At 58.8% G+C, this 25,995-nt stretch overlaps 1 protein-coding gene across 1 annotated transcript in view; it reads left to right on the forward strand.

Moving 5' to 3' along the window:
- LAMA5 (laminin subunit alpha 5) overlaps window positions 1-25,995 on the forward strand; it is a 51,647-nt gene that overhangs the window by 19,947 nt on the left and 5,705 nt on the right. Inside the window, exons 8-58 of the mRNA XM_061436976.1 lie at window positions 174-292; window positions 400-490; window positions 709-843; window positions 1,025-1,087; window positions 7,029-7,169; window positions 7,250-7,387; window positions 7,474-7,608; window positions 7,691-7,825; window positions 7,916-8,053; window positions 8,460-8,512; window positions 8,715-8,820; window positions 8,962-9,014; window positions 9,105-9,210; window positions 9,620-9,719; window positions 9,854-10,010; window positions 10,135-10,273; window positions 10,435-10,577; window positions 10,654-10,760; window positions 10,855-11,008; window positions 11,532-11,692; window positions 11,800-11,908; window positions 13,675-13,772; window positions 13,853-14,054; window positions 14,135-14,261; window positions 14,819-14,958; window positions 15,427-15,542; window positions 15,626-15,837; window positions 16,128-16,332; window positions 16,558-16,702; window positions 16,898-17,038; window positions 17,122-17,280; window positions 17,487-17,588; window positions 17,691-17,774; window positions 18,266-18,496; window positions 19,036-19,149; window positions 19,326-19,453; window positions 19,693-19,773; window positions 19,877-20,091; window positions 20,522-20,622; window positions 20,812-20,992; window positions 21,088-21,237; window positions 21,592-21,743; window positions 21,830-21,940; window positions 22,166-22,277; window positions 22,908-23,078; window positions 23,233-23,429; window positions 23,557-23,673; window positions 23,789-23,943; window positions 24,225-24,366; window positions 24,482-24,584; window positions 25,190-25,300. Of these exons, the coding sequence (XP_061292960.1) occupies window positions 174-292; window positions 400-490; window positions 709-843; window positions 1,025-1,087; window positions 7,029-7,169; window positions 7,250-7,387; window positions 7,474-7,608; window positions 7,691-7,825; window positions 7,916-8,053; window positions 8,460-8,512; window positions 8,715-8,820; window positions 8,962-9,014; window positions 9,105-9,210; window positions 9,620-9,719; window positions 9,854-10,010; window positions 10,135-10,273; window positions 10,435-10,577; window positions 10,654-10,760; window positions 10,855-11,008; window positions 11,532-11,692; window positions 11,800-11,908; window positions 13,675-13,772; window positions 13,853-14,054; window positions 14,135-14,261; window positions 14,819-14,958; window positions 15,427-15,542; window positions 15,626-15,837; window positions 16,128-16,332; window positions 16,558-16,702; window positions 16,898-17,038; window positions 17,122-17,280; window positions 17,487-17,588; window positions 17,691-17,774; window positions 18,266-18,496; window positions 19,036-19,149; window positions 19,326-19,453; window positions 19,693-19,773; window positions 19,877-20,091; window positions 20,522-20,622; window positions 20,812-20,992; window positions 21,088-21,237; window positions 21,592-21,743; window positions 21,830-21,940; window positions 22,166-22,277; window positions 22,908-23,078; window positions 23,233-23,429; window positions 23,557-23,673; window positions 23,789-23,943; window positions 24,225-24,366; window positions 24,482-24,584; window positions 25,190-25,300 (6,786 nt within the window). The remainder of the gene's footprint in view (window positions 1-173; window positions 293-399; window positions 491-708; window positions 844-1,024; window positions 1,088-7,028; window positions 7,170-7,249; window positions 7,388-7,473; window positions 7,609-7,690; window positions 7,826-7,915; window positions 8,054-8,459; window positions 8,513-8,714; window positions 8,821-8,961; window positions 9,015-9,104; window positions 9,211-9,619; window positions 9,720-9,853; window positions 10,011-10,134; window positions 10,274-10,434; window positions 10,578-10,653; window positions 10,761-10,854; window positions 11,009-11,531; window positions 11,693-11,799; window positions 11,909-13,674; window positions 13,773-13,852; window positions 14,055-14,134; window positions 14,262-14,818; window positions 14,959-15,426; window positions 15,543-15,625; window positions 15,838-16,127; window positions 16,333-16,557; window positions 16,703-16,897; window positions 17,039-17,121; window positions 17,281-17,486; window positions 17,589-17,690; window positions 17,775-18,265; window positions 18,497-19,035; window positions 19,150-19,325; window positions 19,454-19,692; window positions 19,774-19,876; window positions 20,092-20,521; window positions 20,623-20,811; window positions 20,993-21,087; window positions 21,238-21,591; window positions 21,744-21,829; window positions 21,941-22,165; window positions 22,278-22,907; window positions 23,079-23,232; window positions 23,430-23,556; window positions 23,674-23,788; window positions 23,944-24,224; window positions 24,367-24,481; window positions 24,585-25,189; window positions 25,301-25,995) is intronic.

The following is a 25,995-nucleotide window of genomic DNA, read 5'->3' on the forward strand; positions in this document are numbered from 1 at the left end:
ATGTTCACACATGCTTATACATGCTCAGAAGAGTGCTGTTGGCATACTCAGGCAACATGGCACACTCCATCACCTGAGTCTGGGGTCACCTGTAGTTTATGGGATGTGCCCGGGGGTCCCAGCCGGGGGAGGGTCACAGAGGCCTGCCCACAGCTGAGCCCCTTGCTCTCCAGCCTGCAACTGCTATGGCCATGCCCACGACTGCTACTACGACCCGGAGGTGGATCGGCGCAACGCCAGCCAGAATCAGGACCAGGTCTACCAGGGCGGGGGCGTGTGCATTGACTGCCAGGTGGGTGAGGCTGTTGCCAGGTCTGTGGTGCGGGTCTCGGGTGGGCAGGGTCTGCACAAGGCTGGAGGCCGGGGGTTCCTGGACTCAGCGGCCCTGTCCTGTCGCAGCATCACACCACGGGCATCAACTGTGAGCAGTGTCTGCCTGGCTTCTACCGCTCCCCAGACCACCCACTCGACTCACCCCACGCCTGCCGCCGTAAGTGGGGGTGACCGGGTGTGGTCGGGGTGGGGGTGTCCCAAGGGTATCCAGGAGCAGGGTGTGCCCAGATGAGGGGTCCTGGGGCCTTTGCAGCTATCTGGGAGGCCGTGACTCTCATCCCACATCCCAGGTCAGGGGGGAAGGCAGATGCTGACCCTCCTTGGAGGCCTGAGAGCTGTGGGCTTGGGGTCCCCTGTCTTCCCACGCCCATTTAGGTTGCAACTGTGAGTCGGACTTCACAGACGGGACGTGTGAGGACCTGACTGGCCGCTGCTACTGCCGGCCAAACTTCACGGGGGCGCGATGCGACGCGTGTGCTGAAGGCTTCACTGACTTCCCACACTGCTACCGTGAGGGCGTAGCTGGGGATGGGGGGATGGGCAGGCACCTGAGTATCCCCCGATACTGGGCTGGAGCCAGTGGGGAGGGGTGGGAACCCTTTCATCCTGCTTGTACCGCTGGTGATGTGGGGAGACCCTGGCAGCTGGGTGCTTACCCCACCTTGCTGACATGTGCTGTCTCCTCTCTCAGCGGTGCCTTCCTCCTCCCACAATGACACTGGGGAGCAGGTGTTGCCTGCCGGACATATCGTGAGTAAGTGTCCCTCAAGATCCCCATCCTGCCTTAGGCCCCACTGGAGCAGTGGGGCAGAGTGGGCCAAACCCAGGCCCACAGAGTCGGCGGTGCAAAAGTAATTGTGGTTTTGCATTGTTGACCTATGCTGTTTGATATTGGAATACATTTTTAAATGTGATTATGTGATGCATCATTTTAATGCACATTTCTCACTTTATGTTCTTTTTGCTAACGACTTATTGAAAGTTGAAAGTGTTAGTTGCTTAGTCACGTCCGACTCTTTGTGACCCCATGGACTGTAGCCTACCATGCTTCTCTGTCCATGGGATTTTTCCAGGCAAGAATACTGGAATGGGCTGCCATTTCCTTCTCCAAGGAATCTTCTTGACCCAGGGATTGAATTTGGGTCTCCTGCATTGCAGGCAGTTTCTTTACTGTCCCCCAGGGAAGCCCTAATGAGTTATTACTTGCTGTTTGTGAAAGTGAACGTTGCTCAGTCATGTCTGACTCTGCAACCCCAGTTTATTTTATATTTATTTTAGATTAGGGAAATGATATTAGGCAAAAATCAAATTTCAGCAATTTTCTTATTCGAGTTCAAAATGGGTTGTAAAGCAGCGGAGACAACTTGCAACATCAATAACACATTTGGCCCAGGAACTGCTAATGAACATACAGTGCAGTGGTGGTTCAAGAAGTTTTGCAGAGGAGACGAGAGCCTTGAAGATGAGGACAGTGACCAGCCATCGGAAGTTGACAACAACCAAGAGAATCATCAAAGCTGATCCTCTTACAACTACATGCTCCTGCTGCTGCTAAGTCGCTTCAGTCGTGTCCGACTCTGTGTGACCCCATAGACGGCAGCCCATCAGGCTCCCCCGTCCCTGGGATTCTCCAGGCAAGAACACTGGAGTGGGTTGCCATTTCCTTCTCCAATGCATGAAAGTGAAAAGTGAAAGTGAAGTCGCTCAGTCATGTCTGACTCTTAGCGACCCCATGGACTGCAGCCTACCTGGCTCCTCCGTCCATGGGATTTTCCAGGCAAGAGTACTGGAGTGGGGTGCCATTGCGTTCTCCTACACTACACGAGAAGTTGCCAACTAACTCAGTGCTGACCATTCTACAATTGTTCAGCATTTGAAGCAAATTGGAAATGTGAAAAAGCTCAGTAAGACAGTGCCTAATGAGCTGACCGCAAATAAACAAATCTTTAAGTGTCGTCTTCTCTTGGTCTGTGCAACAACAGCGAACCATTTCTTCATCGGAATGTGATGTATGACCAGATGTGGATTGTATACGACAGCCAGTGACAGCTAGTTCAGTGGTTGGACCCAGAAGAAGCTCCAAAGCCAAACTTGAACCAAAGAAGGTCATGGTCACTGTCTGGTGGTCTACTGCCAATCTGATCCACTATAGTTTTTTTTGAATCCTGCAGAACCATCACATCTGAGAAGTTTGCTCAATAAATCGATGAGATGCACCAAAAACTGCAATGCCTGCAGCCGGCATTGGTCAACAGAGAGGGCCCAGATCTCCTCCACAACAACGCTCGACCACACGTCACACAACCAGCACTTCAGAAGCTGAACGAATTGGGCTAATGAGTTTTTTCTTGTCTGCCATATTCACCTGACTTCTTGCTAACCAACTACCACTTTTTCAAGCATCTTGACAACTTTTTGCAGGGAAAACTCTTCCAACAACCAGCAGGAGGCAGAAAATGCTTTTCAAGTGTTCATCAAATCCCAAAGCACAGATCTTTATGCTATAGGAATAAGCCAACTTATTTGTATTGATTGTAGTGGTTCCTATTTTCATTAATAAAGATGTGTTTGAGCCTGGTTATAATGATTTAAAATTCACGGTCCCAAACCGCAGTTACGTTTTCACCAACCTGCTATTTCCATTTTGTTCACTTTTTCTTTGGTTCTTTTAATTTTGTGCAAATAATACATATTCATTCTAGAAAACCTTAAAAAATATAGGCAAGCAGAAAGTTAGAGAGAGTTATCCAGAATCGCAGCTCCTGCAAACAGCCCCTTCTCCCTCTGCGTGTATGCTATGTTTGTAAGCATCCGTGTGGCCTGTGTGCACTTTCGTGTAATTGCACTTTCCACCCACACCATCCTGTAAACACGTCATTTTACATTCTACGTTATGTACACAGATGCAGTTCTTGTTTGACCAACTCTCAATTCTTGGTAATTTAGGTTCTTTCCAGAGTTTTTAAAAATAACACTATAGTAAACATCCTTGCAGCTAAAGCTTTCCATGAATTATTAACTATTTCTGCAGGACAGTTTCCTAGAAGAAGGTTTGGAAACATTTTTGGCTGCACGTTGCCAAACTGCTCTCCTGGCAAAATCGTCTGCCTGGGTGGAGTGGCGTCATTCGCGTCACTCATGCCAGAATGTTGCTGTCTCTGCATGGCAGCGTTCATTATTACAGAAATCTTCAGTTTTCCTGGAGTTGGGATGCACCTTTTGGTTGGTGGCTTATCAGTGTCTAATTGGCCAGTATTTTCCTTTCACAGCAGCTCAAGATAGTGGTGTGTCCTGTAACTGGTTCTTAGATCTGATGGCATTTGGTGTTTCCTTGGTCTTAGCCGTATTTCTTTGCCTCACTTGAATTTGAATCTTCTCTCATGTTTCTGGACTCTTTCTGTTGTTTTCATGTGTGAATTTCCCTTCTGAGGTCATGGCTCAGTTTTCTTTTCACTCGTTTGCTGCTGTAAGCTCTTTCCACATGAACTATAGTATCTATGCCTCACGAGTCACATGCTTTTCTCCCAGTGGGTAATTTGCCCTTGTTGTTATTTTCTTCATGTGAATCTGATCAGACCATGGACATCTTAGGTGATAGTTTTAATTTCTTTTATTATGCATGTTCATTTTCTACTTCATCTCAAGTCAGTTTTGGTTACTTATGTTTTCTTAGCAAATTTTGTTTATATCATTTGGATTTTAAAAGGTGTAGGCAGAAAGTTATGCACAGTATTCTGTATGTGATTTTCAAATTTCCTTCCGTTCCTTTTGTCTGTTTTTCTTTTCTTTCCTGCCTTCAGAGATATAACAGAAGTTTGCTGAGTTTTTTAGTGTTTTTGAAGTGCAGCTTAAGGTTTATATTGATAAGATCTGCTGGAGTTTTTCTCTGGTTTGGGAGAGAGATTTTAACTTCCTAATATAGAAAAATTTGAGCTAAAATCTACCTTTCTCTCTTCTGTCTTCTGTTGAGGTATAATCCTAAATCAGTATGTTAATTTCAGGTATGTAACACAAAGGTTTGGTATTTCTAGACATTGTCAAATGATCACCACAGAAGGTCTAGTTAACACCTGTCACCACACAGAATTATAATTTTTTTCTCATTATAAGAAATTTTTTTTTAATTTGGCCTAGAACTTTTAATGTCTACTCTCTTAGCTACTTTCAATTATGCAGTACATTATTATTAACTATTGTTGCCATGCTGTGGGTCACATCCCATGACTTATTTACATTATATTTGGAAGTTTGCATCTTTTGACTCCCTTCACCAATTTTGCCACCTCCCAATCCCTGCCTCGGGCAATTATCAATCTTTTTTTTTTTTTTTTTATATCCACAAGCTCAGGGTATTTTTAAAGACTCAGTGTGTGTGTATTTTTTAAGATTCTACATATAAGTGAGATCATACAGTATTTGTCTTTTTCTGTTTTCTTTTGACTTATTGTCATTTTCATAGTTTCTTGAATTGTTATTACTTTTAAGTTTCTCTTAATTATCCACAAAACATCTAAAGCATTTTTTTCTCAACCAAGGCTGATTTTATTCTGCAGGAAAATGTCTGGAGACATCTTTGGTTATTCTAACTGGGGGATGCCACGGTCATCTAGTGGGTAGGGGCCAGACATGACGCTGAATCTCCTGCAGAGCACAGGACAGACCCACCCCCACAATAGTCATCCAAGCAGAATGGTACTGGTGCCAAGGTTGAGAAACCCAGGGGTAAAGCTGTGAATTTGCTTCAGAATGTGGCTTGGGCTAGGTGTATCCCACAGAGTTGATATGCTGTGTTCTCCCTGCTGTTCCTCTTAAACTGTGTATCATTTCAGTTTTCATTTTCCTTTTCACCCGAGTTGTTTAGACCTGTGTTTGCCATTCCAGGTGGTTAGATTTCCATTCTGTCCCTTCTTTTGATGGTTCTGTTCTGTTTTACTGCACCGTGGTCAGATTTGGTAGCCTGAAAATGTCTACTTTTTGTCTTTGGATTTTGAGGGTTTCTTTCTCACCTGGAATGTGACCCCTTTTAGATTGTCCAAGAATGTTTGACAGGAACTTGTGTTCTCTGTGGGAATAGATTTGTACACATACGTTTATTAAAGGACATGTTAATTATGCTGTTTAAACCCACTCTGTTCTTAGTTTTTGTCACATTCTGGGAACAGTGTATTCAGTCTTTCTCTCTTTGACGGTGGTTTGGCCAGATTTCCCTCCCAATTTCAATAGTTTTAGTTTTCAGTACCTCCGGACCATGTTTATCCTGCTCTTAGAGCTTTGGGTTTTCAGCATCTCTTGGGGGGCAAGTCCCTTTCTTCCACACACAACATCCTTCCTGTCTCCATTAATGCTCGTGCCTGGGCTCACCATACTCCACGCTCTCCCTTCTGGAAGCTCGTTATTTCTTGTCCAAGTCCTTGGTTCAAGGTGCATTCTTTCAAAAGGGTGTGACCAGATTCTCCTTCAAGAGTCAAACCGATGCCTTTGGGTTTGTCTCGTGAGAGGAGATGCGGCCTGGCGGAGGGACTGTGGCTGCTATTTGGGCTTGCCCCTGCCCCAACTGTATCATTTCTTTCATTCTGCTTAAATTTTTCCTTTTTTGACTTTTACTAGATTGACCAGCAAAGCATATTTTGGTTGGTTTGCGTTTTCTTCTCTGAGGGTTTGCAAGTTCTGTTTCTATCTTCTGGTTTGGGCCAAGGTTGTCTTTATGTTTTGACAAATAATGAACCATTATTTTGTACTGCAGTCACACAATTAAAAGACAGTTGCTCCTTGGAAGAAAATCTATGACAACCCTAGACAGTGTTTGCTGACCAAAGTCCATATAGTCAAAGCTCTGGTTTTTCCAGTAGTCATGTACGGCTGTGAGAATTGGACCATAAAGAAGATTGAGCACTGAAGAATTGATACTTTTGAATTGTGGTGCTGGAGAAGACTCTTGGGAGTCCTTGACAGCAAGGAGATCAAAGTAGTCAATCCTAAAGGAAATCAACCCTGAATATTCATTGGAAGGACTGAAGCTGAAGCTGAAGCTTCAGTACTTTGGCCATCTGATGTAAATTGCTGACTCACCGGAAAAGACCCTGGTGCTGGGAAAGGTTGAGGGCAAGAGGAGAATGGGGCAACAGAGGATGAGATGGTTGGATGGCATCACCAACTCAATGGACATGAGTTTGGGCAAACTCCAAGAGACAATGAAGGACAAGAAAACCTGGCATGCTGCAGTTCATGGGGTTGCAAAGAGTTGGACACAACTTAGCGACTGAACAATGAACCATTATCTATTTTATGTCAGTAACAAAAATAGTATTAGCCCCTTTTTGTGCATCAGTTAAGACATCTAGCACACTTTTTCTTCCTTCTTCCTAATTTCCAGAATTATTTATAAAGAGTAGAATTTTCTTTCCGCCTTCTAAAGATTTTGCTTTTGCATTTTCTCTGGTTATGTCAACACCTGCAGTTGACTTGGTGTCTACATTATAAACAATTAATTATGTGTGTAAAATGCTCCTGATTTCATTGCATGCCACTGTTTTCCTAAAACATCCGCTTTCCTTTGTTGGCCTTTTTAAAGTCTTTTTCACTGTGCATGAGTGCAGTGTCAAAAGGCAAGGAAAGGAGTCTGTGGAGAAGGGAGGTTTTGAGTGGGGCAGCTGCAGGGCCTCTGAGACCCCCATCCCACCCCTGTCCCCCTCCAGACTGTGACTGTAGCGCTGCCGGGACCCAGGGCAATGCCTGCCGGAAGGACCCGCAGGTGGGGCACTGCGTGTGCAAACCCAACTTCCAGGGCACCCACTGTGAGCTCTGCACCCCCGGCTTCTATGGCCCAGGCTGCCAGCGTGAGTCCAGCCCTGGCCCAGCAGCATCCCCTCGCGGAGCCCAGGAGCCCGACCCCTCTGTGACCTCCTCCTCTCTGCAGCCTGCCAGTGCTCCAGCCCTGGTGTGGTGGACGGAACCTGTGACCGTGACTCAGGCCAGTGCACGTGCCGGACAGGCTTCGAGGGGGCCGCATGTGACCGTTGTGCCCCCGGCTACTTCCACTTCCCCCTCTGCCAGCGTGAGTACGGCACCCCCAGCGGGCAGGCGGGAGTGGGGCTGGGTCTGGGCTGCCGGCTCAGGGGCCCGTGCACTCTCGGCCTGCAGTGTGTGGCTGCAGCCCCGTGGGGACCCTCCCCGAGGGTTGTGACGACGCTGGCCGCTGCCTGTGCCGGCCAGAGTTCAATGGCCCCCACTGTGACCGCTGTCGCCTGGGCTACCACGGCTATCCCGAGTGCCATGGTGAGTGGGTGGCTTTGGTGGAGCTCCGGGCTGGGGGGAGGCCACCGCAGGTGCCCAGGGCATGACCCCAAGTCCTCTGCAGCCTGTGCCTGTGACCCCCGGGGCTCTGTGGACCAGCTGTGTGGGGCAGGCGGGCTGTGCCGCTGCCGTCCCGGCTACGCGGGAGCCACCTGCCAGGAGTGCAGCCCCGGCTTCCACGGCTTCCCTGACTGTGCCCGTGAGTGCCCTGGTGGGGGGAGGGGGTGGGGCAGGGAAGGGAGGACGCATACTCTCCACGTGCTGACACCCCCTCCTCCCCCTCCTCTAGCCTGCCACTGCTCTCCTGAAGGTTCCCTGCATGCAGCCTGCGATCCCCACAGTGGGCAGTGCAGCTGCCGACCGCGAGTGACAGGACTGCGGTGCGACATGTGTGTGCCTGGTGCATACAACTTCCCCTATTGCGAAGGTGGGGCTGGCCCCATGTGTGTGTGTGTCGGGGGGGGGGGATGTGCTGCGTGTTCCCACGACTGTTGCAGTGCCCTGCGTGCTCTCGGTTCACACATGCGTTCACGTGAGTGTCCATGTGTTGTGCATGTGGTCACGTGCTGTCCATCTATTCATGCTTGTTTATGTGCTTTGTGCGAGTGTGTGCTTATTGCGTGTTCACAGCTGTGTGGTGGGGGAGAGCACATGCCCTCACAGCTTGGGGGACTAGGGCAAGAAGGCACCCGTGGTTTCTGGCCTGTTCATACATGTGAAAGGCATGTGTGCTGGCTCCCACAGGGCCTCAGGTCCTGGCCAGGCCTGGGGAAGCTCTCAGCCGTCAGGGTCGATGGCTGAGTAATGACGGTGGCCTGGGCCTCTCTCCACAGCTGGCTCCTGCCATCCTGCTGGCCTGGCCCCAGCTGACCGTGTCCCTCCCGAGGTGAGCCCGGGGCAGCCCTCTGGCGCTGAGGCCTTCACTTCTAGAAACGATCACTCACCTGCTGCTCAGTTGCCATGGCAACCTCAGAACCCCTTTGGTGCCCTGGCTGGGTCATGCCCGAGATGGGGCCAGGCTCCAGGGCTGAGGGTTTGTGCTAGGAGGGCTAGGACCTACTCTGACCCTCAGTCTCATCGTCTCCCAGGCACAGGCCCCCTGTACGTGCCGGGCTCACGTGGAGGGGCCAAGCTGCGACCGCTGTAAACCTGGATTCTGGGGGCTGAGTCCTAGCAACCCTGAGGGCTGTACCCGTGAGTCTGCCTGGAGTGGTGTTGGGGTGCTGGGGGAGACCCTGCAGAGGGGAAGGCTGGCTCCACAGTGACCAGGGTGGGGATGGAGTCCTGCCCTCCTGCCCTCGCCCAGCTCTCAGCCCTGCTCTGCCTCTCCCCCAGGCTGCAACTGTGATCCCAGGGGCACGCTGGGTGGGGCTGCCCAGTGCCAACTGGTGAGTCTGAGGGCAGAGGTGCCGGGGGCCATGGGAACAGAGTGTAGGGACCCTCCCAGGCCTGGTCCCAGCTTCTCCCTCGGCCTCCAGGGCAACGGCCAGTGCTTCTGCAAGCCCCACGTGTGTGGCCAGACCTGCGCGGCCTGCAAGGACGGCTTCTTCGGGCTGGACCAGGCTGACTACTTCGGCTGCCGCAGTAAGGCCCACTGCTTGGCCCTTGGACCACGTCCCGGAGAGGCTGAGGCCCAGGGAGGGACACATGGGACAAGGGCAGCCAGGGCCTGGGTGTCACATGGCACTCGCTGAGCCACTCTGGGTACCTGGCCAGACCTGTGCTGGTGTGGAGGGGGTGCGGATTTAACCCCTTCTTCTCCCTCCATCCCATGCCCTGGCAGGCGTCACTCACCAATCCCAGGGCCCTTGCCCTAAATCCTGACCCTCTGCTGTCCAGAGCCCCGGGCAGCTCCTGGTGGCAGTAACACTCGTCCTCTCAGCCTGGGTCACCCTTGATGGAGGGTGGACGAAGCAGAGTCCTGAGCCGCGGGCTGCGGGAGGAGCATGGAGACCGTGGGGCTGGGCCTCACTCACTCACTCCCCCATTGCAGGCTGCCGGTGTGATGTTGGCGGAGCGCTGGGGCAGAGCTGTGAGCTGAGGACGGGTGCCTGCATGTGCCGCCCCAACACCCAGGGCTCCACCTGCAGCGAGTGGGTACCCCGCCCCAGCTGGGCTGGGGGTGTGGGCTGGGGCAGCAGTTTGTCCACAGGCTTCTCCCTGGGGACCCCGGTGTGCGGTGCAGGGCCAGTACCTGTCCCGCCCTGACTGCCCCTGCTGTGGCCAGGCCTGCTCAGGACCACTATCTCCCTGACTTGCACCACCTGCGCCTGGAGCTCGAGGAGGCGGCCACGCCTGAGGGCCACGCTGTGCGCTTCGGCTTCAACCCCCTGGAGTTCGAGAACTTCAGCTGGAGAGGCTATGCACAGATGACACCCATCCAGGTGCGGGCTCTGTGTTCCTGGCATGATGGCTGGCAGAGGGCGGGCGGGCCCCTGAGCTCATGGGTGTCGGCTGAGCATGACCAGGAGGGCGCCCCAACTTTCCGTGCCCCCAACCCCACTGCAGCCCAGGATCGTGGCACAGCTGAACCTGACCTCCCCCGACCTCTTCCGGCTCGTCTTCCGTTACGTCAACCGCGGGCCCACGAGTGTGAGCGGGCGGGTTTCCATGCGAGACCAGGACAAGTTCACCACGTGTCCCAACTGTGAGTGCTGGGGCTGCTCCCCCACCACCCAGCTCCCACCACATCCCCATGCATGGGTGGGGAGGCCAGGCCCGTCCTCCTGACCCTGGGGGGCTGGTGACTGCAGCCTGGAGTGGCCGTCTCATCCCTGCATCCAGAAAGCCCACTGTCCCCACCCCCAGGCACAGAGCAGAGCCAGCCCGTGGCCTTCCCGCCCAGCACCGAGCCTGCCTTTGTCACCGTGCCCCAGAGGGGCCTGGGGGAGCCCTTCGTGCTGAACCCTGGCGCCTGGGCCCTGCTCGTGGAGGCCGAGGGGGTGCTCCTGGTGAGGCAGGGCTGAGAGGGTTGGGGTGGGGCCCGGGGCAGGGGCCATACCACCTAACCTCCCCCCTCCCCACAAGGACTATGTGGTTCTGCTGCCTAGCGCCTACTATGAGGCAGCCCTGCTGCAGCTGAGAGTGACTGAGCCCTGCACGTTCCGGCCAGACGCCCAGCGCTCTGGAGACAAGTGAGGGCCAGTCTGGCAGGGCTGGGGGGGACCTGCCCCTCCCAGTGCCCAGGCCACCTGCCCTGTGCTGACCAGACTGTGTGTCCCCAACCAGCTGCCTCCTCTACACCCACCTACCCCTGGATGGCTTCCCCTCCGCCGCTGGGCCCGAGGCCCTGTGTCGCCATGACAACAGCCTACCCCGGCCCTGCCCCACAGAGCAACTCAGCCCCGCGCACCCGCCGCTTGTTGTCTGCTGGGGCACTGATGTGCGTGTCCCCGGGGCCCCTTGGGGACAAATAGGATCAAGCCCTGGGGAGGCGTGCCTTTGGTCTGGAGGATGGGGGTCCGTGTTGCAGAAGGGACATGGGTGCAGGGCAGAAGTGATGCAGGCATGGCACAGTTAGCGGCTCAGGCAGCGCTTGCTGCCTTTAGGACTTTGACCTTGAGAGTCAGTGCCTGGGGCCTCAGCTGTAAATGGGGTGAGGGTGGCCCAGCACTCCAGCTTATCATGAGGGGGTGGCAGGTCATTGGTTCACTTCAGGCACCAGACACTCTGCAGTGATGAGGCTGGTGGGCCACGATGGGCAGGGGAGGCTCAGAGTGAGCAGAGGTTGGAAGGTCGAGTGGCCACAGGAGGAGTGCCTCCAGCAGCAGGAGTGGTGGGCACACAGGCCCTGAGACGGGAGGACGAGGCTCTGGGCACAGAGGATGGGAAGGGCCGTGTTTAGGAGCACCCTGTTCTCTTGGAGGGGGCCTGGGGTGGGGCCTCACATCGCCCTGTCCCTCCAGGTGGACGTCCAGCTTCAGGTGGCAGTGCCGCAGCCAGGCCCCTATGCCCTGGTGGTGGAGTATGCCAACGAGGACGCCCGCCAGGAGGTGGATGTGGCAGTGCACACCCCCCAGAGGGCCCCCCAGCAGGGGGTGCTGACCCTCCACCCCTGCTCATACAGGTGTGTAGGGAGTGGGTAGAGGGTACAAGCCCAGGGTATGGGGGGCGCTGGGGCTGGGTTCGGGACCCCAGCTGCCCTACCCACTAACCACCCCTGCCCACCCCCAGCACCCTGTGCCGAGGCACTGCCCTGGACGCCCAGCGCCACCTGGCCATCTTCCACCTGGACACAGAGGCCAGCATCCGGCTCACAGCCGAGCAGGCACGGTTCTTCCTGGTAAGACCCCGACCCCTTGCCTGCATGGGCCCCAGAACCCCACTGCAGGGCTCTGTCTTTGCAAAGATTTAAACATGCGCAGAAGTAGAGTGTGGTGAGCCTGGGTGCCCATCACAGGCACCGCCCTCAGCTTGTGCTGAGTCCAGGTTCTTCCAGAACCCCTCCCTTGCAAGTTTTTTCCTGTGGGTATGAAACGTGTGTTTATTTATAAAGAATGCCCATAGTCAGTTAAGGGGAACTGTGATGCATTGGAGCCAGGGTAGAAAGAAATACCTTTCTAAATTTTTAATTTATTTTTGGCTGTGCTGGCTTTCTCGAGTTGCTGCGATCGGGGGCTACTCTTGTTGCGGCACGTGGACTTCGCACTGCAGCGGCTTCTCTCGTTGCAGAGCACGGGCTCCAGGGGGTGTGGGCTTCGCTTCAGTAGTTGCGGAGCATGGTCTCAGTAGTTGTGTACACGGGCTTAGTTGCCCCACAGCATGTGGGAATCTCTCCAAATCAGGGGTCCAACCTGTGTCTCCTGCAGTGGCAAGCGGATTCGTTACCACTGAGCCACTAGGGAAGACCAGAAAGAACAATCTTAATGCAAGGCCGCTTTTTGGTATAATTTACAAAAATGCCACAGCATGTGACCGTCTTAGGTCCTAAAGCTTGGGACTCACTAGCATCGAAGTAACTTGCTTCTGTGTCCTCCTCACAGAGTTGGAAACTAAATCCCAAGGTTAACTCGGGTTTGCAGGCCTGTTCTGCATCACTAAACTCCGTGCAGTGTTAACCCTTAGTTTGATGCCCAGAACCAAGCATACATGTTTGTTCAGTAAGTGATGAAACAGATGACATTTTTCTCATCAGAGTATTACACAGTTTCATCATTACATTTCCCTAGGCCTTTAAAAGTTTTATCAGAGTAACATGTGCAGGTTTTATAAAAGCTTCAAATATTGAAAAGACTTGCAACGAAAACCACAGTCCCACACCCCATCTGCCGTGTCTCATTCCTCCTTCCAGAGTCTGCGTGTCTCTTCCACGTTGCTGAGTGACTCATGTCACATAGCTTCCTCCTAAGTTTTTGATGCTGGAACCCCTGTGATTCCTTCCTCACACACACAGCCCTGCAGTCCTGGGCTGGGTCACTGTAAACTTCCCATGGAGCTATACCCACCACCCAAGCACCATTCTCCTGCAGTACCCAGGCCAGGAGGCAAGCGGCCGCACCCCAGATGCCCCTTGGCCCCTCGTGTGGTCACCCTGGACACTGGCTGTGCCGCCTAGTGTGCCTGTTCTGGAACCTGCCATAACGGGAGTCACATGGGTGTGCTGTCTTTTCTGCCGACGCTGTGTTGGGGTGGCCTGAGCTGTCGCTGTAGTCTCGCAGTCTTCTGTCTCTGCTGTTAAGGTTTTTCTAGACACACTGTGATGCCATGTTTTACCATACTTGTCACACGTGTTTCTACACCTTGGGGACAGCACAGGGTGGAGACGGCTGCTCACGAGCCCTGGCTTGCAGAGCACCTGCCTGGGCTGGGTCCTGCCTTGTGACCACGGATGGTGGGGAGGGCGCAGGAAGAGGAGGTGTGGCCTGGGGTTGGGTGGGGCTGGAAGGCACTCCAGGGCCCAGAAACCTTGGTCGAGGGCTGGGGTCTGTGCAGCCGGAGGAGAAGCAGGCTGAATGGGGATCAGGGACTCAGTGCCAAGAGCCGGACCAGCCTAGGCAGGTGTGGCTGGGCTTCACCTGCCTTCACACCCACACCGTCTGCTGCCCACAGCACAGCGTCACCCTGGTACCCACGGACACCTTCAGCTCAGAGTTCGTGGAGCCCCGAGTCCACTGCATCAGCAGTCACGGTGCCTTCAGCCCCAGCAGGTAGTGGGGCTGGGGGCCTGGCGGGGGCGGCAGGGTGGTGGCGGGGACACAGGAGCTCACTGGTGTATCCCCTGCCCCAGTGCTGCCTGCGTGCCCTCCCGCTTCCCGAAGCCGCCTCAGCCCGTGCTCCTCAGAGACTGCCAGGTGCTGCCGCTGCCACCCGGCCTCCCGCTGACCCGCTCGCAGGAGCTAACACCGGGTGCACCCCCACCTGGGCCCCAGCCCCGGCCCCCCACTGCCGCGGACCCCGACGCGGAGCCCACGCTGCTGCGCCACCCCCAGGTGAGGGCCCGGCCAGGACTCACAGCCTCGTGGGCACCCTGCCCCTCCTGGTGTGGGCTCACCGGAGCCTCTCCCTGCAGGGCACTGTGGTCTTCACCACCCATGTGCCCGCCCTGGGCCGCTACGCCTTCCTGCTGCACGGCTACCAGCCCGCCCACCCGACCTTTGCTGTGGAGGTCCTCATCAATGGGGGCCGCGTCTGGCAGGGTGAGCAGAGAGGGTGGACCCCTGGGTGAGAGGGCTGTCAGGGGTCTAGTCCACACGGCCCACGGAGGACGTGGATGGGGTGCAGCTGGGTCCACAGCTCACGTGGCCACAAAGCGGGGCCCATCCCCTGGCTGTGAGTGACAGAGCCACACACCTTGTCCTGCCCTTGGCTCTCAAACGGGGTGCCCCAGCCCATGGCAGGTGGCAGCCCCTGCCCCTCATGTCTGTGTGGTAACTCAGAACTCCCCCACCACATGCCAGGGTGACTGAGGGCTCCCTGGGGACACATGTCCATATGTATTTGTTCCCTTCTGCTCTCTGGGGCCCAGAGACCTGCATCTCACCAGCCCATGTACATGACCATGGCCAATTCATGTTGCATGAGTGTGCCAGGCCTTGTGGGCCTCTGGACGGGTCACACATCCATGGCATGTTCACAGATGTACAGTCCACAGGGACACGCGCCTCCGGGGCGACGGCAGGGGTCCCTGGGACGAGCTGTGGGGCAGGGGCGGTCTGCATGTGGTGGATGTTGACTTACTGTTTCTCGCCTCCAGGCCACGCCAATGCCAGCTTCTGCCCGCATGGCTATGGCTGCCGCACACTGGTGGTGTGCGAGGGCCGGGCCATCCTGGACGTGACTGACGGCGAACTCACTGTGACCGTGCGTGTGCCTGAGGGCCGGTGGCTCTGGCTGGTGAGTTGGAGGCTGGTGTCTGTCCTCCACCCATCATACCATTAGAGGTTACCCTGCCAGGGCGTGTCCCCTAGTCTTTACAGGCGACTCTGAGCCCAGTGCCAGGGCAGCAGGGTCTAGGGACCTCCAGGCCCATCTTGAGAGGCCCTGGGGTCCATAACTCCCACCAGCTCCTGGGGGCCCTGCTGGTCAGAGTGGCCTTCTTGGAGGAGGAGGCCTGGAAGGAGACGGGGGTGTCTGGCAGAAAGGGATGGGGGCACCAGGAGCCCAATTGCCTCTTCACGACCTGTTCCTGAGCTTCTGTTTGGCAGCAAAGGCCGGCCTCCCCTCTGAGTGGCCAAGGGAGGGACCCATAACCTGGCAGCCTCGCTAGGGCCCAGGACAGGGTATGATTCTATCCGGCCGGATGCTGGCCTGCGGGAGAGAAGCGCTGGGCCCACAGGAGGTGACTGGGCCTTGATGCCCTAGGAGTACGTGCTGGTGGTCCCCGAGGAAGCCTATAGCTCCAGCTACCTGCGGGAGGAGCCCTTGGACAAGTCCTACGACTTCATCAGCCAGTGCGCCACCCACGGTTACCACATCAGGTGGGCTGGGCTCGGGGCTGGGGGTGGGGCTGTGCAGGGGTGTAGCTGGCTGACAGCTGGCCTCACCCCCACCCCTCTCCCAGCCCCTCCAGCTCATCCGCCTTCTGCCGCAGTGCTGCCACCTCCCTCTCACTCTTTTACAACAACGGGGCTCGGCCGTGCGGCTGCCACGAGGTGGGCGCCATGAGCCCCACATGCGAGCCTTTTGGGGGCCAGTGTCCCTGCCGTGCCCATGTCATCGGCCGCGACTGCTCCCGCTGTGCCACCGGCTACTGGGGCTTCCCCAGTTGCAGGCGTGAGTACCCCAGTCCCGGGAGTGCTCAGGGGTGCCCGCCAGGCAATAGTGGTCAGGAGAATGTTCTGGAGCTGGTGGACTCGTGCTGCCCCTCCTGTTGTCCGGAAGGTCCTGGGGACCGGATAGCAGTTTTGAGCACCTGACCTCACGTCAGAGGAGCTGCCTGGGAGTTGGGGCCCGGAGTGGGTGGATCCAGGCTGGTGTAGGGTGGCCTCGCTCCCCGCCCCATGTTCAATGCCCCCAGGGCCACCATCGGGCCTTCTGACCGGGGGCTGTGCCTGCACCCACAGCCTGTGACTGCAGCGGCCGCCTCTGTGATGAGCTCACAGGCCAGTGCATCTGCCCCCCGCGCACCATCCCGCCCGACTGCCTCGTCTGCCAGCCCCAGACCTTTGGCTGCCACCCCCTGGTGGGCTGTGAGGAGTGTAACTGCTCGGGGCCCGGTGTCCAGGAGCTCATGGACCCCACCTGCGATGCGGACAGTGGCCAGTGCAAGTGAGTGCATGTGCTGGGGGTCTCTGTGGCCTTGGAGCAGTCCTGGGTCCCCTGCCCGCAAGCCCTGACCCCATCCCCGCCTGGCAGGGTCTCCTGGGGCTCAGCAGCGCCCTCTCCTCTGGCTCTTGGGGGGTCATCACCATGGTGGGGGGACACCTCTGGTCCCGTCTCAACATAAAGGGCAGGTGGAAGGAGGCCCAGCCAGCTCCTGACCTCTCATGGCAGGTGCAGACCCAACGTGGCCGGACGCCGCTGTGACACCTGTGCTCCGGGGTTCCACGGCTTCCCCAGCTGCCGCCCCTGTGACTGCCATGAGGCAGGCTCTGCGCCCGGCACGTGTGACCCCCTCACAGGCCAGTGCTACTGCAAGGTGAGGGGTCCACCGGCCCGGCCCGCTCCCCACCCCATCCCTCATCTTGCTTTGTCAGCTGAAGTTCATCCTCTCTGGGAGGCTGGGGCCTCCTGGAACACTTTGGGACAGCCAGCTCAGTTGCAGGGTGACAGGCAACACTGGCTGGACCCCCTACACGTGGCTGACTGCCCTACCGTGCCCTCCCACCCTCAGGAGAACGTGCAGGGCCCGAGGTGTGACCAGTGCCGCCTGGGGACATTCTCACTGGATGCTGCCAACCCCAAAGGCTGCACCCGCTGCTTCTGCTTCGGGGCCACTGACCGCTGCCGGAGCTCGACGTATGCCCGTCGTGAGGTGTGTGGGCAGGCAGGCAGGGACACATCAGCCCGCGTGGATGTTGGACATGAGCCTGTGTGACACATCTCTGTGCCCCACAGTTTGTGGACATGGAGGGCTGGACGCTGCTGAGTGGTGACCGGCAGGTGGTGCCCCACGAGCGGCAGGAGGCGCTGATGCTTCGCGCAGACCTGCAGCGTGTGCCCGAGGCCATCCCCGAGCTGTACTGGCAGGCCCCACCCTCCTACCTGGGGGACCGGGTGAGCAGCCGAGTGTCCCCTGGGAGGGCACCTCGAGAGGATCCAGGGCCTTCTGGAGGCTGAGGGCAAGCAGGGAGGGAGGAGGCTCTGTGAGGGTGCCTGGCCCCGCCTGTACCCCCAGCCCCAGGGTGCCCAGAACCACTGCCATTGACTCCGGGCCCCTGGACTGAGTCTGGCCAAGTCGCATCTCTCCATCTGGCCTCCAGGTGTCATCCTATGGCGGGACCCTCCGCTACGAACTGCACTCGGAGACCCAGCGGGGGGACGTGTTCAACCCCATGGAGAGCAGGCCGGATGTGGTGCTACAGGTGGCCGACCAGGGGATCTTGGTGGGTGGGCAGCGGGCGCAGCCAAGCCGAGACTGTGGTCAGCCAGCTTCCTGGCCCTCATCCGCCCATGTGCCTCCCCAGGGCAACCAGATGAGCATCACATTCTTGGAGCCGGTGTACCCAGCGCCTGGCGATGTTCACCATGGGGCGCTGCAGCTGGTGGAGGTGAGCGGTCGTCCCTGGTCCCCGGGGCTGCGGGGCCTGCTCCCTGTGATGTAGAACAGCGTCGAGGAGCAGGATGGGTCAGCTCCTCCAATGCGCTGCCCTTGTGGTTCTCTCTGCACACTGCCCACTCCTGTCTTTTTTGCCTGTTTCTTTTCTGGCGGGGTTGTGTCATTCCTGATGTTCAGCCTGTGTCCTGACTTCAGAGCTGTGCTGTCTGCTCTCCATCTGTAGCCCATGCGTCTTTTTCTAAGATCCCTTTGGGGTCACAGACAGTCTTACCTTCAGTATGCTCAAATCGACCGCTTTTGTGTTTGTAGTTAGTGTTTTTAAGTTAAGCCTTTGTCTCTCAGGTCAGGAGTCGCTCACCTGAACATGTCCCCCACCCACGCCTCCTGTGGTCTGAGTGCCCCCGCCCCCACGGGAGGGTCTGTCTTGGGCTCCTGCTGTGCCCTCTTGTGGCCACCACAGTGAGCCCTGTCGTGGTTATGCAGGGGAACTTCCGACACATGGAGACCCACAGTACTGTGTCCCGCGAGGAGCTCATGATGGTGCTAGCTGGCCTGGAGCAGCTGCATATCCGTGCCCTCTTCTCGCAGGCCTCCTCGGCCGTCTCCCTGCGCAGGGTGGCGCTGGAGGTGGCCAGCGAGATGGGTGGGGGGCCTCCAGCCAGCAATGTGGAGCTATGCATGTGCCCTGCCAACTACCTTGGGGACTCGTGCCAGGTGAGGCAGTGGAGGTGGGCACCAGGGCCAAGTGGTCCCCCACCCCGGCCTGCACGTCCCCAGGCATCCACACTTGGCCTCTGTCTCCACCTCACCCCACTTCTCCTCTTATACCTGCTGGGCATCACCCTGCTAGCAGCCGGCCTTCCCGCCTCAGGCCGAGCCGGCTACTTGTTCGACCATCTGCTCGTCCACCGTCAGCTACTCCCTGCCGGCCCCCGTGTGCCCTAGCTGGTCTTCACGCATTTAGTGCCCAGTTCCCCTTACATCCACAGTTCACCCAGAGAGCATCCGCTTCACCTCCTCCCCATCTCACCTGTGGGCCATCCCTCCACCCACTTGGAAGTGTCTAGAGGAGAATGGTGGGTGGGGGTGCCCTGAGCCAGGGCCTCTGTGTGGCTTTGTGGGCTCTGACTTCACGCCTTCAGCCCGTCAGGGTCAGGACCCCTAGGGCTGACCTGTGAGTATGGTCCCTGGTCTGCCCCCACATCAGGCTGGCCCTGCCTCCTTCTCTGACCACCAATGCCCACCCACTCCAGGAGTGTGCCCCTGGCTATTACCGGGACGTCAAAGGTCTCTTCCTGGGTCGCTGCATCCCCTGTCAGTGCCACGGCCACTCAGACCGCTGCCTCCCTGGCTCAGGCGTCTGTGTAGTGAGTGGGGACCTGTGGGGGGTGGGCAGCAGGCACCAAAGGCACAGAGTAGGGTTGTGGGTATGCTGAGGTCTAGGTAGGGGTGGGTGCCCTGGGCACGGGCCCTGCATGGCTGGGGATGGAGCTGGTGGGAGTGAGGCCTCCACTGTGGGGGCTGAACTGTTCCCTCTGCCCAGGGCTGCCAGCACAACACTGAGGGTGACCACTGCGAGCGCTGCCAGGCCGGCTTCGTGCGCACTGGGTCCGAGGACCCTGCAGCCCCCTGCATCAGCTGCCCCTGCCCCCTGGCCGTGCCCTCCAACAAGTAAGCTGGGCCAGCCATCCCGGGTCCCGACTGTTGGTTGGTGGCCCAAAGTCTTTATAGACCCAGAACGGAATACTACCCCCACGCCTGGTTGAATCAACACTGCCCTCTGTGGAGGCCAGTGCAGCCAGATGGGCCCATGAGGTGGGGACCCCAGCACCTGGTGCCTGGCCCGGCCTGAGTACCCACGTGCTTGCCTGGAGAACGCCAGTGTGTGATGACCACTTCCGTCTTTGCAGTTTCGCGACAGGCTGCATCCTGAGAGGGGGCCGCACCCAGTGTCTCTGCAAACCCGGCTACGCTGGGGCCTCTTGCGAGCGGTGAGCTGGGTGGCAGTGCTTGAGTGGGGGCAGGGTCTGTTTGAGGGGCCCAGGGCACTGAGTGCCTGAGCCACTGCCACCCACTGACCATGCCACCCCCCAGGTGCGCACCCGGCTTCTTCGGGAACCCCCTGGTGCTGGGCAGCTCGTGCCAGCCCTGTGACTGTAGTGGGAACGGTGACCCCAACATGCTCTTCAGCGACTGCGACCCCCTAACAGGCACCTGCCGCGGCTGCCTGCGCCACACCACCGGGCCCCGCTGTGAAAGCTGTGCCCCTGGCTTCTATGGCAATGCCCTACTGCCCGGCAACTGCACCCGTAAGCGGGGAGGGCAGGGACAAGGGGTGTCCCCCCCGAGCAGGCTGTGTCCTGGGCTGAGCCCAGCATGGATGGTGCGGACCTGACCAGGCCCCCCGAGCTCACGATCAGGCACCCCCATGGCCGGGCCAGGGGTTGTTTGGAGACTCTGGCCTCTCCTGAGGGTGGGGGTTCCCAGGAGGGCTCTGGCAGGGCTCCCCAAAGAGCTCCTCTGGGGGCTGAGCCTGGGCTGCAGCAAAGTTGGGCACAGTGGGACAGTGAGTAGGCAGCTGTGTGGTCTGGACCTGGATGGAGCAGGGAGGTGGTGAAAAGTAAGCGTCTGGGGGCTTCCTTTGGGGCAGGAAAAAGGTGCATGTGGAGTAGGAGCCTAGTAAGGGCTTCCGAGGGCTAGGAAGAAGCTGGGGTGATTTCCCAGGGTTACTTTCTGCAGGGTGTGACTGCTCCCCATGCGGGACAGAGGCCTGTGACCCCCACAGTGGACATTGCCTGTGCAAGGCCGGTGTGACTGGGCTGCGCTGTGACCGCTGTCAGGTAGCACTGCCTGGGAGGGGCAGGACCTTGATGTAGGGGCGGGGCTCGGTAGGGGGGGGGGGAGTTTGTGGGTGGGGCTCAGGGTGATAGGGGCGGGGCTTTGTGTGGGTGGGGCCTCATGGCTCCAGGGCTGAAGGAAGGTGAATTTTGAGGGCTGGGCAGAGCCGTGACTGCAGTCTGTGCCCCCAGGAAGGACACTTTGGCTTCGAGGGCTGCGAGGGCTGCCGCCCATGCGCCTGTGGACCAGCCGCCGAGAGTTCCGAGTGCCACCCCCAAAGTGGGCAGTGCCACTGCCGGCCAGGGACTGGGGGACCCCAGTGTCGCGAGTGTGCCCCCGGCCACTGGGGGCTCCCCGAGCAGGGCTGCAGGCGTGAGTGCGAGCAGGCGGGGTACCTTGGGGTGGCGAGTACCCCCAGGGTCCTCAGCCAGCTACTCACCCCGCCTCTCCTGCCCCTCCCACCCAAGGCTGCCAGTGCCAGGGGGGACACTGTGACCTGCACACGGGCCGCTGCACGTGCCCTCCTGGGCTCGGTGGGGAACGCTGTGAGACCTGCAGCCACCAGCACCAGGTGCCTGTGCCAGGAGGACCTGGGGGCCACGGCGTGCACTGTGAAGGTGCGTCCCTGCCCTGCCCACTGCCTTGGCCACTGAAACACACCTGGCTCACCCTGCCCTGGGGCAGTGCAGGTCCCAGCCCCCTCCTGACCTGGTGACCCTGACATTCATCTCGACTTCCAGAGCAGCCCCCTGGCCCTAGCTCTGCTTTTGTTTTCTGAGACCCCATAACTGTCCTCCTGTTGATCCTGAGACCCTCATGCTAACCTCTGACCCCCAACTCACCTCATCACCCTCAGCCCAGCTCAGTACCCCTGTTATATCTCTGTGAGCTCCAGTGACCATCTCTACCATGCTGATGCCCCTGCCCTCCCTGCCCCCTTCACCCCGCACCCACCTGCCCCCTGCCTGCAGTGTGTGACCACTGTGTGGTCCTTCTCCTGGACGACCTGGAGCGGGCCGGTGCCCTCCTCCCTGCCATCCGGGAGCAGCTGAGTGGCATCAATGCCAGCTCTGTGGCCTGGGCCAGGCTGCACAGGCTGAACGCCTCCATCACCGACCTGCAGGTACTGCCCTGCCCGACCCCCAGGCACCCTCTCCTGGCCCCCAGCCTATCCGTCCTGGGTCACAGGCTCACCTTCTTCTCCCCCAGAACCAGCTCCGGAGCCCCCCAGGCCCCCATTATGAGACCACACAGCAGCTGGAGGCACTGGAACGACAGACCTCAAGCCTCGGGCAGGACACTCAGCATCTGGATGGCCAGGCAGGCCCCTGGGGACTCCCGCCCTAGAACCCCTTGGAACACTCCTCCTCCAGAGAAGCCCCCACTCCCTCTCAGCAGAACCCTCCCTGAGAGGTCTCTCTCCTCAGGCTCCAAACCATCCAGAATCACTCCTGACCTTCGGCTCAGGCTCAAGGTCCCTCCCCAGGCTCCTAGGCTTTCCCCAGCCAGCAGGGGCTGAGGCCTGATGGGGCACTTTGTCCACAGGCCACCAGAGCCCGAGCCCAGGCTGGCCAACTACTGGACAGCACCGAGGCCACGCTGGGCCGGGCACAGACGCTGCTGGCAGCCATCCGGGCTGTGGACCTTGCCCTGAGTGGTAGGCGCTGGCCCAGCTGGGCGGGTGGGGAGAGTTGAGCAGAGTGATATTCCGAGCTGAGGGCAGCGGGTGTGCCTCTGCGGGCTTGGCCTTAAACACACTTTGGGGTGTTTAGACAGGGAGATGGTGCCCTGGTCACAGAAACAGCAGGTCCGAGTAGGGAGGGGAAAGGGGCAGCCCACGTGGCCAGAACAAGAGGGCTGGGCAGGGACCACCTGCGAAGTGGGAAAAGTGGGTGAGCCTTAGTTACAACCTGACACGTGTTACAAGAAGAGATCAGAAGGGACCAGGCCCATGCCAGGGTCTAGAAGGAGATGAAATTGCAACTGAGCGCTGGGCTGGGAGGAGAGATGGTTAAACCAGGGGCCCAAGGAGTGGGCTGAGCAAAGGGAGTGGTGGGGGTATTGCTGTGGGGGTTGCAGGAGGCAAGGGGACATGGGCCAGAGGCCAGGCGGGCCTCAGAGTCGTGGCCTAGAGCAGGATCTCTGTCCAGGGCCTGCCAGCTCATGTGTGGGGTGTCTGAAGAGGCTTAGCCAGGGGCTTCTGGATGGAAGCTAGTGGGCAGAGGTCTGCTTGGCAGCGGGCTAGCCCTGGGCCCTGACAGCCCGTTCATTCCCCAAACCCCCACAGAGCTAGAGTCCCAGACGGACCGCCTGGCACCGGCCAATGCCTCAGTCCCATCGGGTGAGCAACTGCGCCGGGTGCTGGCCGAAGTGGAACGGCTGCTCCAGGAGATACGAGCACGTGACCTGGGGGTTCCACGAGCAGCTGCTGAGGCCGAGCTGAGGGAGGCCCAGCGATGTGAGTGGGGTCCACCCAACAGGGCAGAGTAGGGAGGGCCCTGGGGCTGAGGCCAGCCCAGACTGGCATCCCATCAGCTTGGCAGGGCGGATGGGGGCTGGCAGGCACTAGGGGGCACTGCCCGAGTGACCGTTCCTACACTGGGCCTTGCCAGTGCTGGACCGTGTGCAGGAGCAGCTGACCAGACGCTGGGAGAGAAACCAGGCGCTGGTCACACACACCCGAGACCGGCTGGCCCAGTATGAGGCTGGACTCATGGACCTGCGGGAGGCCCTGAACCGGGCAGTGGGCACCACACGGGAGGCAGAGGAGCTCAACAGCCGCAACCAGGAGCGCCTAGAGGAAGCCCTGGTAGAGAGCTGGCCCCGCCCCTCCTCCTCCCTGCCCCCTTGGACTCTTCACCCCGTCACCCCCACCCCTTTACTTTCCCACCTCACCTCTATTCTGTTACCTCCCACGCTCTCTCTATCATCTCCAGCAACGGAAGCAGGAGCTGTCCGGGGACAATGCCACTCTGGGGGCTACTCTGCAGGCTGCCAGAGACACCCTGGCCCGGGTCTCTGAGCTTCTGCGTGGCATGGACCAGGCCAGGGAGGTGAGCACCCCCCTCCCCAAGGGCTGCATACTCAGTGGGGGCGGGCACACCCAGATGAGGTTTGAGTGAGCAGGGATGGGGACGAGGGTCCCCCCTTACATACCCCTCACCCCAGGAGTATGAGCACCTTGCTGCCAGCCTGGACGGCGCCCGGACACCGCTGCTTGAGAAGATGCATGCCTTCTCCCCAGCGAGCAGCAAACTAGAACTGGTAGAGGCCGCCGAGGCCCACGCGTGGCAGCTGGACCAGCTGGCGCTCAACCTTTCCAGGTATGGGACCCAAACAGGATGGGTGGGGCAGAGCTGGTTTGCGAGAGCTCTTAGATGGAGTAGGCATTGTTCCTGCAGGGCTGGGCAGAAGTTGGGGCCCAGGTTTGCAGACAGGAGCAGGAAAGGTACACTGGGCGGTGGAAGGTCATGACCTAGGCCGGGAGTCAGGCCGGGAGTCTGGGCCCAGCAGGCAGGCAGGCCCAGCAGCTGTGATGGGGAGGCCAGTGAGCTGGGCTGAGCCCCCACTCCAGCCTCGGACCTTCCCCGGCCTCCCCTTACAGCATCATCCAAGGAGTCAACCAGGACCGCTTTATCCAGAGGGCCATTGAGGCTGCCAACGCCTATAGCAGCATTCTGCAAGCCGTGCAGGCTGCCGAGGGCGCTGCTGACCAGGCCCGGCAGCAGGCGAACCACACGTGGGCGGTAAGGCCCTGACCCTCCCACACCCCCACCCCCCCCCTGCAGCCCTGGCTGCAGCCCCTGTTCCTGGCAGCCCCTCTGGGCAGGGCTAAACCACATCCTATCCCCGCGTCTGCAGATGGTGGTGCAGCGGGGCCTGGCACCCCGGGCCCGGGAGCTGCTGGCTAACAGCAGTGCCCTGGAGGAGGCCGTCCTGGGGGAGCAGCGGAGACTGGACCTTGGTGAGTGTCATGTCCCAAGGGGCATCCCGGCTCTGTGGGACTCTTGCCCTCCAGCTCTGTTGTGTGGGGGTTCGTGGATTGTCACTGTGAGAGTCAGGATGGCAGCTGCCATGGGTGTGAATTTTCCCCACCGCCCCGGCAAGTCCACTCCTGGAGCCCTGCAGAGGCCTGCCCACCCTGACTTTGTGACAGGACCCCAGGACATGGGAGGGCCTGGGGAGAGGACACGAGAACCAGCTGATGGTTCTGCTGTCCTGGCTGAGGGTCATGTGTGTGCCAGGCCATGGGCTAGGTGGGGGTGTGTGTATGCACCCTCTGCTGTGAACACCTCAGGGTGCTGGTGGCCATGCGCAGCGGCTTAGCTTTTCTGAGTCTCCATTGTTTCACCTATAAAATGGGACGGTTGCATTTGCTGTGGGCCTAGGAGGCTGCTCTGAGATTTGGGGTGCAGTGCTTTCCCCCAAGCCGATGGCCCTTGTGTCCAGGTGTCTCCCTCTGACTGTGTGTGTGTGAGCCTTAGCACTCCCTGGTCAGGAGGACTCAAGTGGCTGTGCCTGTACTGTGTGGGCGGGGGCTCCTCAGGATTGAAGCCGTCTTTCCCACAGCGCGGGCCACCCTCCAGAACACTGGGACCCAGCTCCGCGATGCCCGGGCCAGGAAGGAGCAGCTGGCGGCCCGTGTCCGGGAGGTGCAAGCCCTGCTGGCTATGGACACAGGTAGGGTGGGTCTCCTCCCTGCAGTTCCCCCACCTCTTGTCCCCAGAGCTGAAGGGGCACCTACCCACACGGGCATCACCCCACCAGCCCTGCCTGTCCAGTGGAGTCACCATCCAGGAAGGGGCCCAGGGTAGTTCCAACCCTGGGGACTCTCCCCAGCCCTAAGGACTTGCTTCTGGTCGGGAATCAGACACCAAACAAACGTCACCCCCAACGTCAGCCTGGGTAGCAAGTGAACCCAGGAGGAATGGGGAGCATTTGGAGAGAGAGGACGTGGGGCGGACGGGGAAGGTACAGGTGTTCAGTGGGCTCAGAGATGGCAGCAGCAGCAGGGGTCAGTGTGGCTGGAGCTGGACGCCCAGGAGACACCTCAAGGGTCCAGGGGCCGGGAGGGCTCAGGGCACAGGAGGGATCCTTGCTGACTCGAGAGTGGACCCTGCCTACCAGCCTGGGGGCCACGGGGACTCTGGAAGGACCTCAGGAGAGATGGAGTGGCGGGGGTGGGGGTGGGGGGACTGACCAGGGGGAGATGAGGCTGAGCTGACTCAAGCAGGCCTCAGGGGACTCCACTCAGGTGTGTGGCTGGCACAGGAGGGCTGTCTATCTGGGAGGGGGTGGCGGGTGAGTCTCTACCGCCCTGAGGTTCTCACGAGTCAGGGGGGCGGGGTTAATTCCCTGTTGCTGGTTCTGGCAGG

The sequence above is a fragment of the Bos javanicus genome, chromosome 13, assembly GCF_032452875.1.
Source record: "Bos javanicus breed banteng chromosome 13, ARS-OSU_banteng_1.0, whole genome shotgun sequence".
NCBI lineage: Eukaryota > Metazoa > Chordata > Mammalia > Artiodactyla > Bovidae > Bos > Bos javanicus.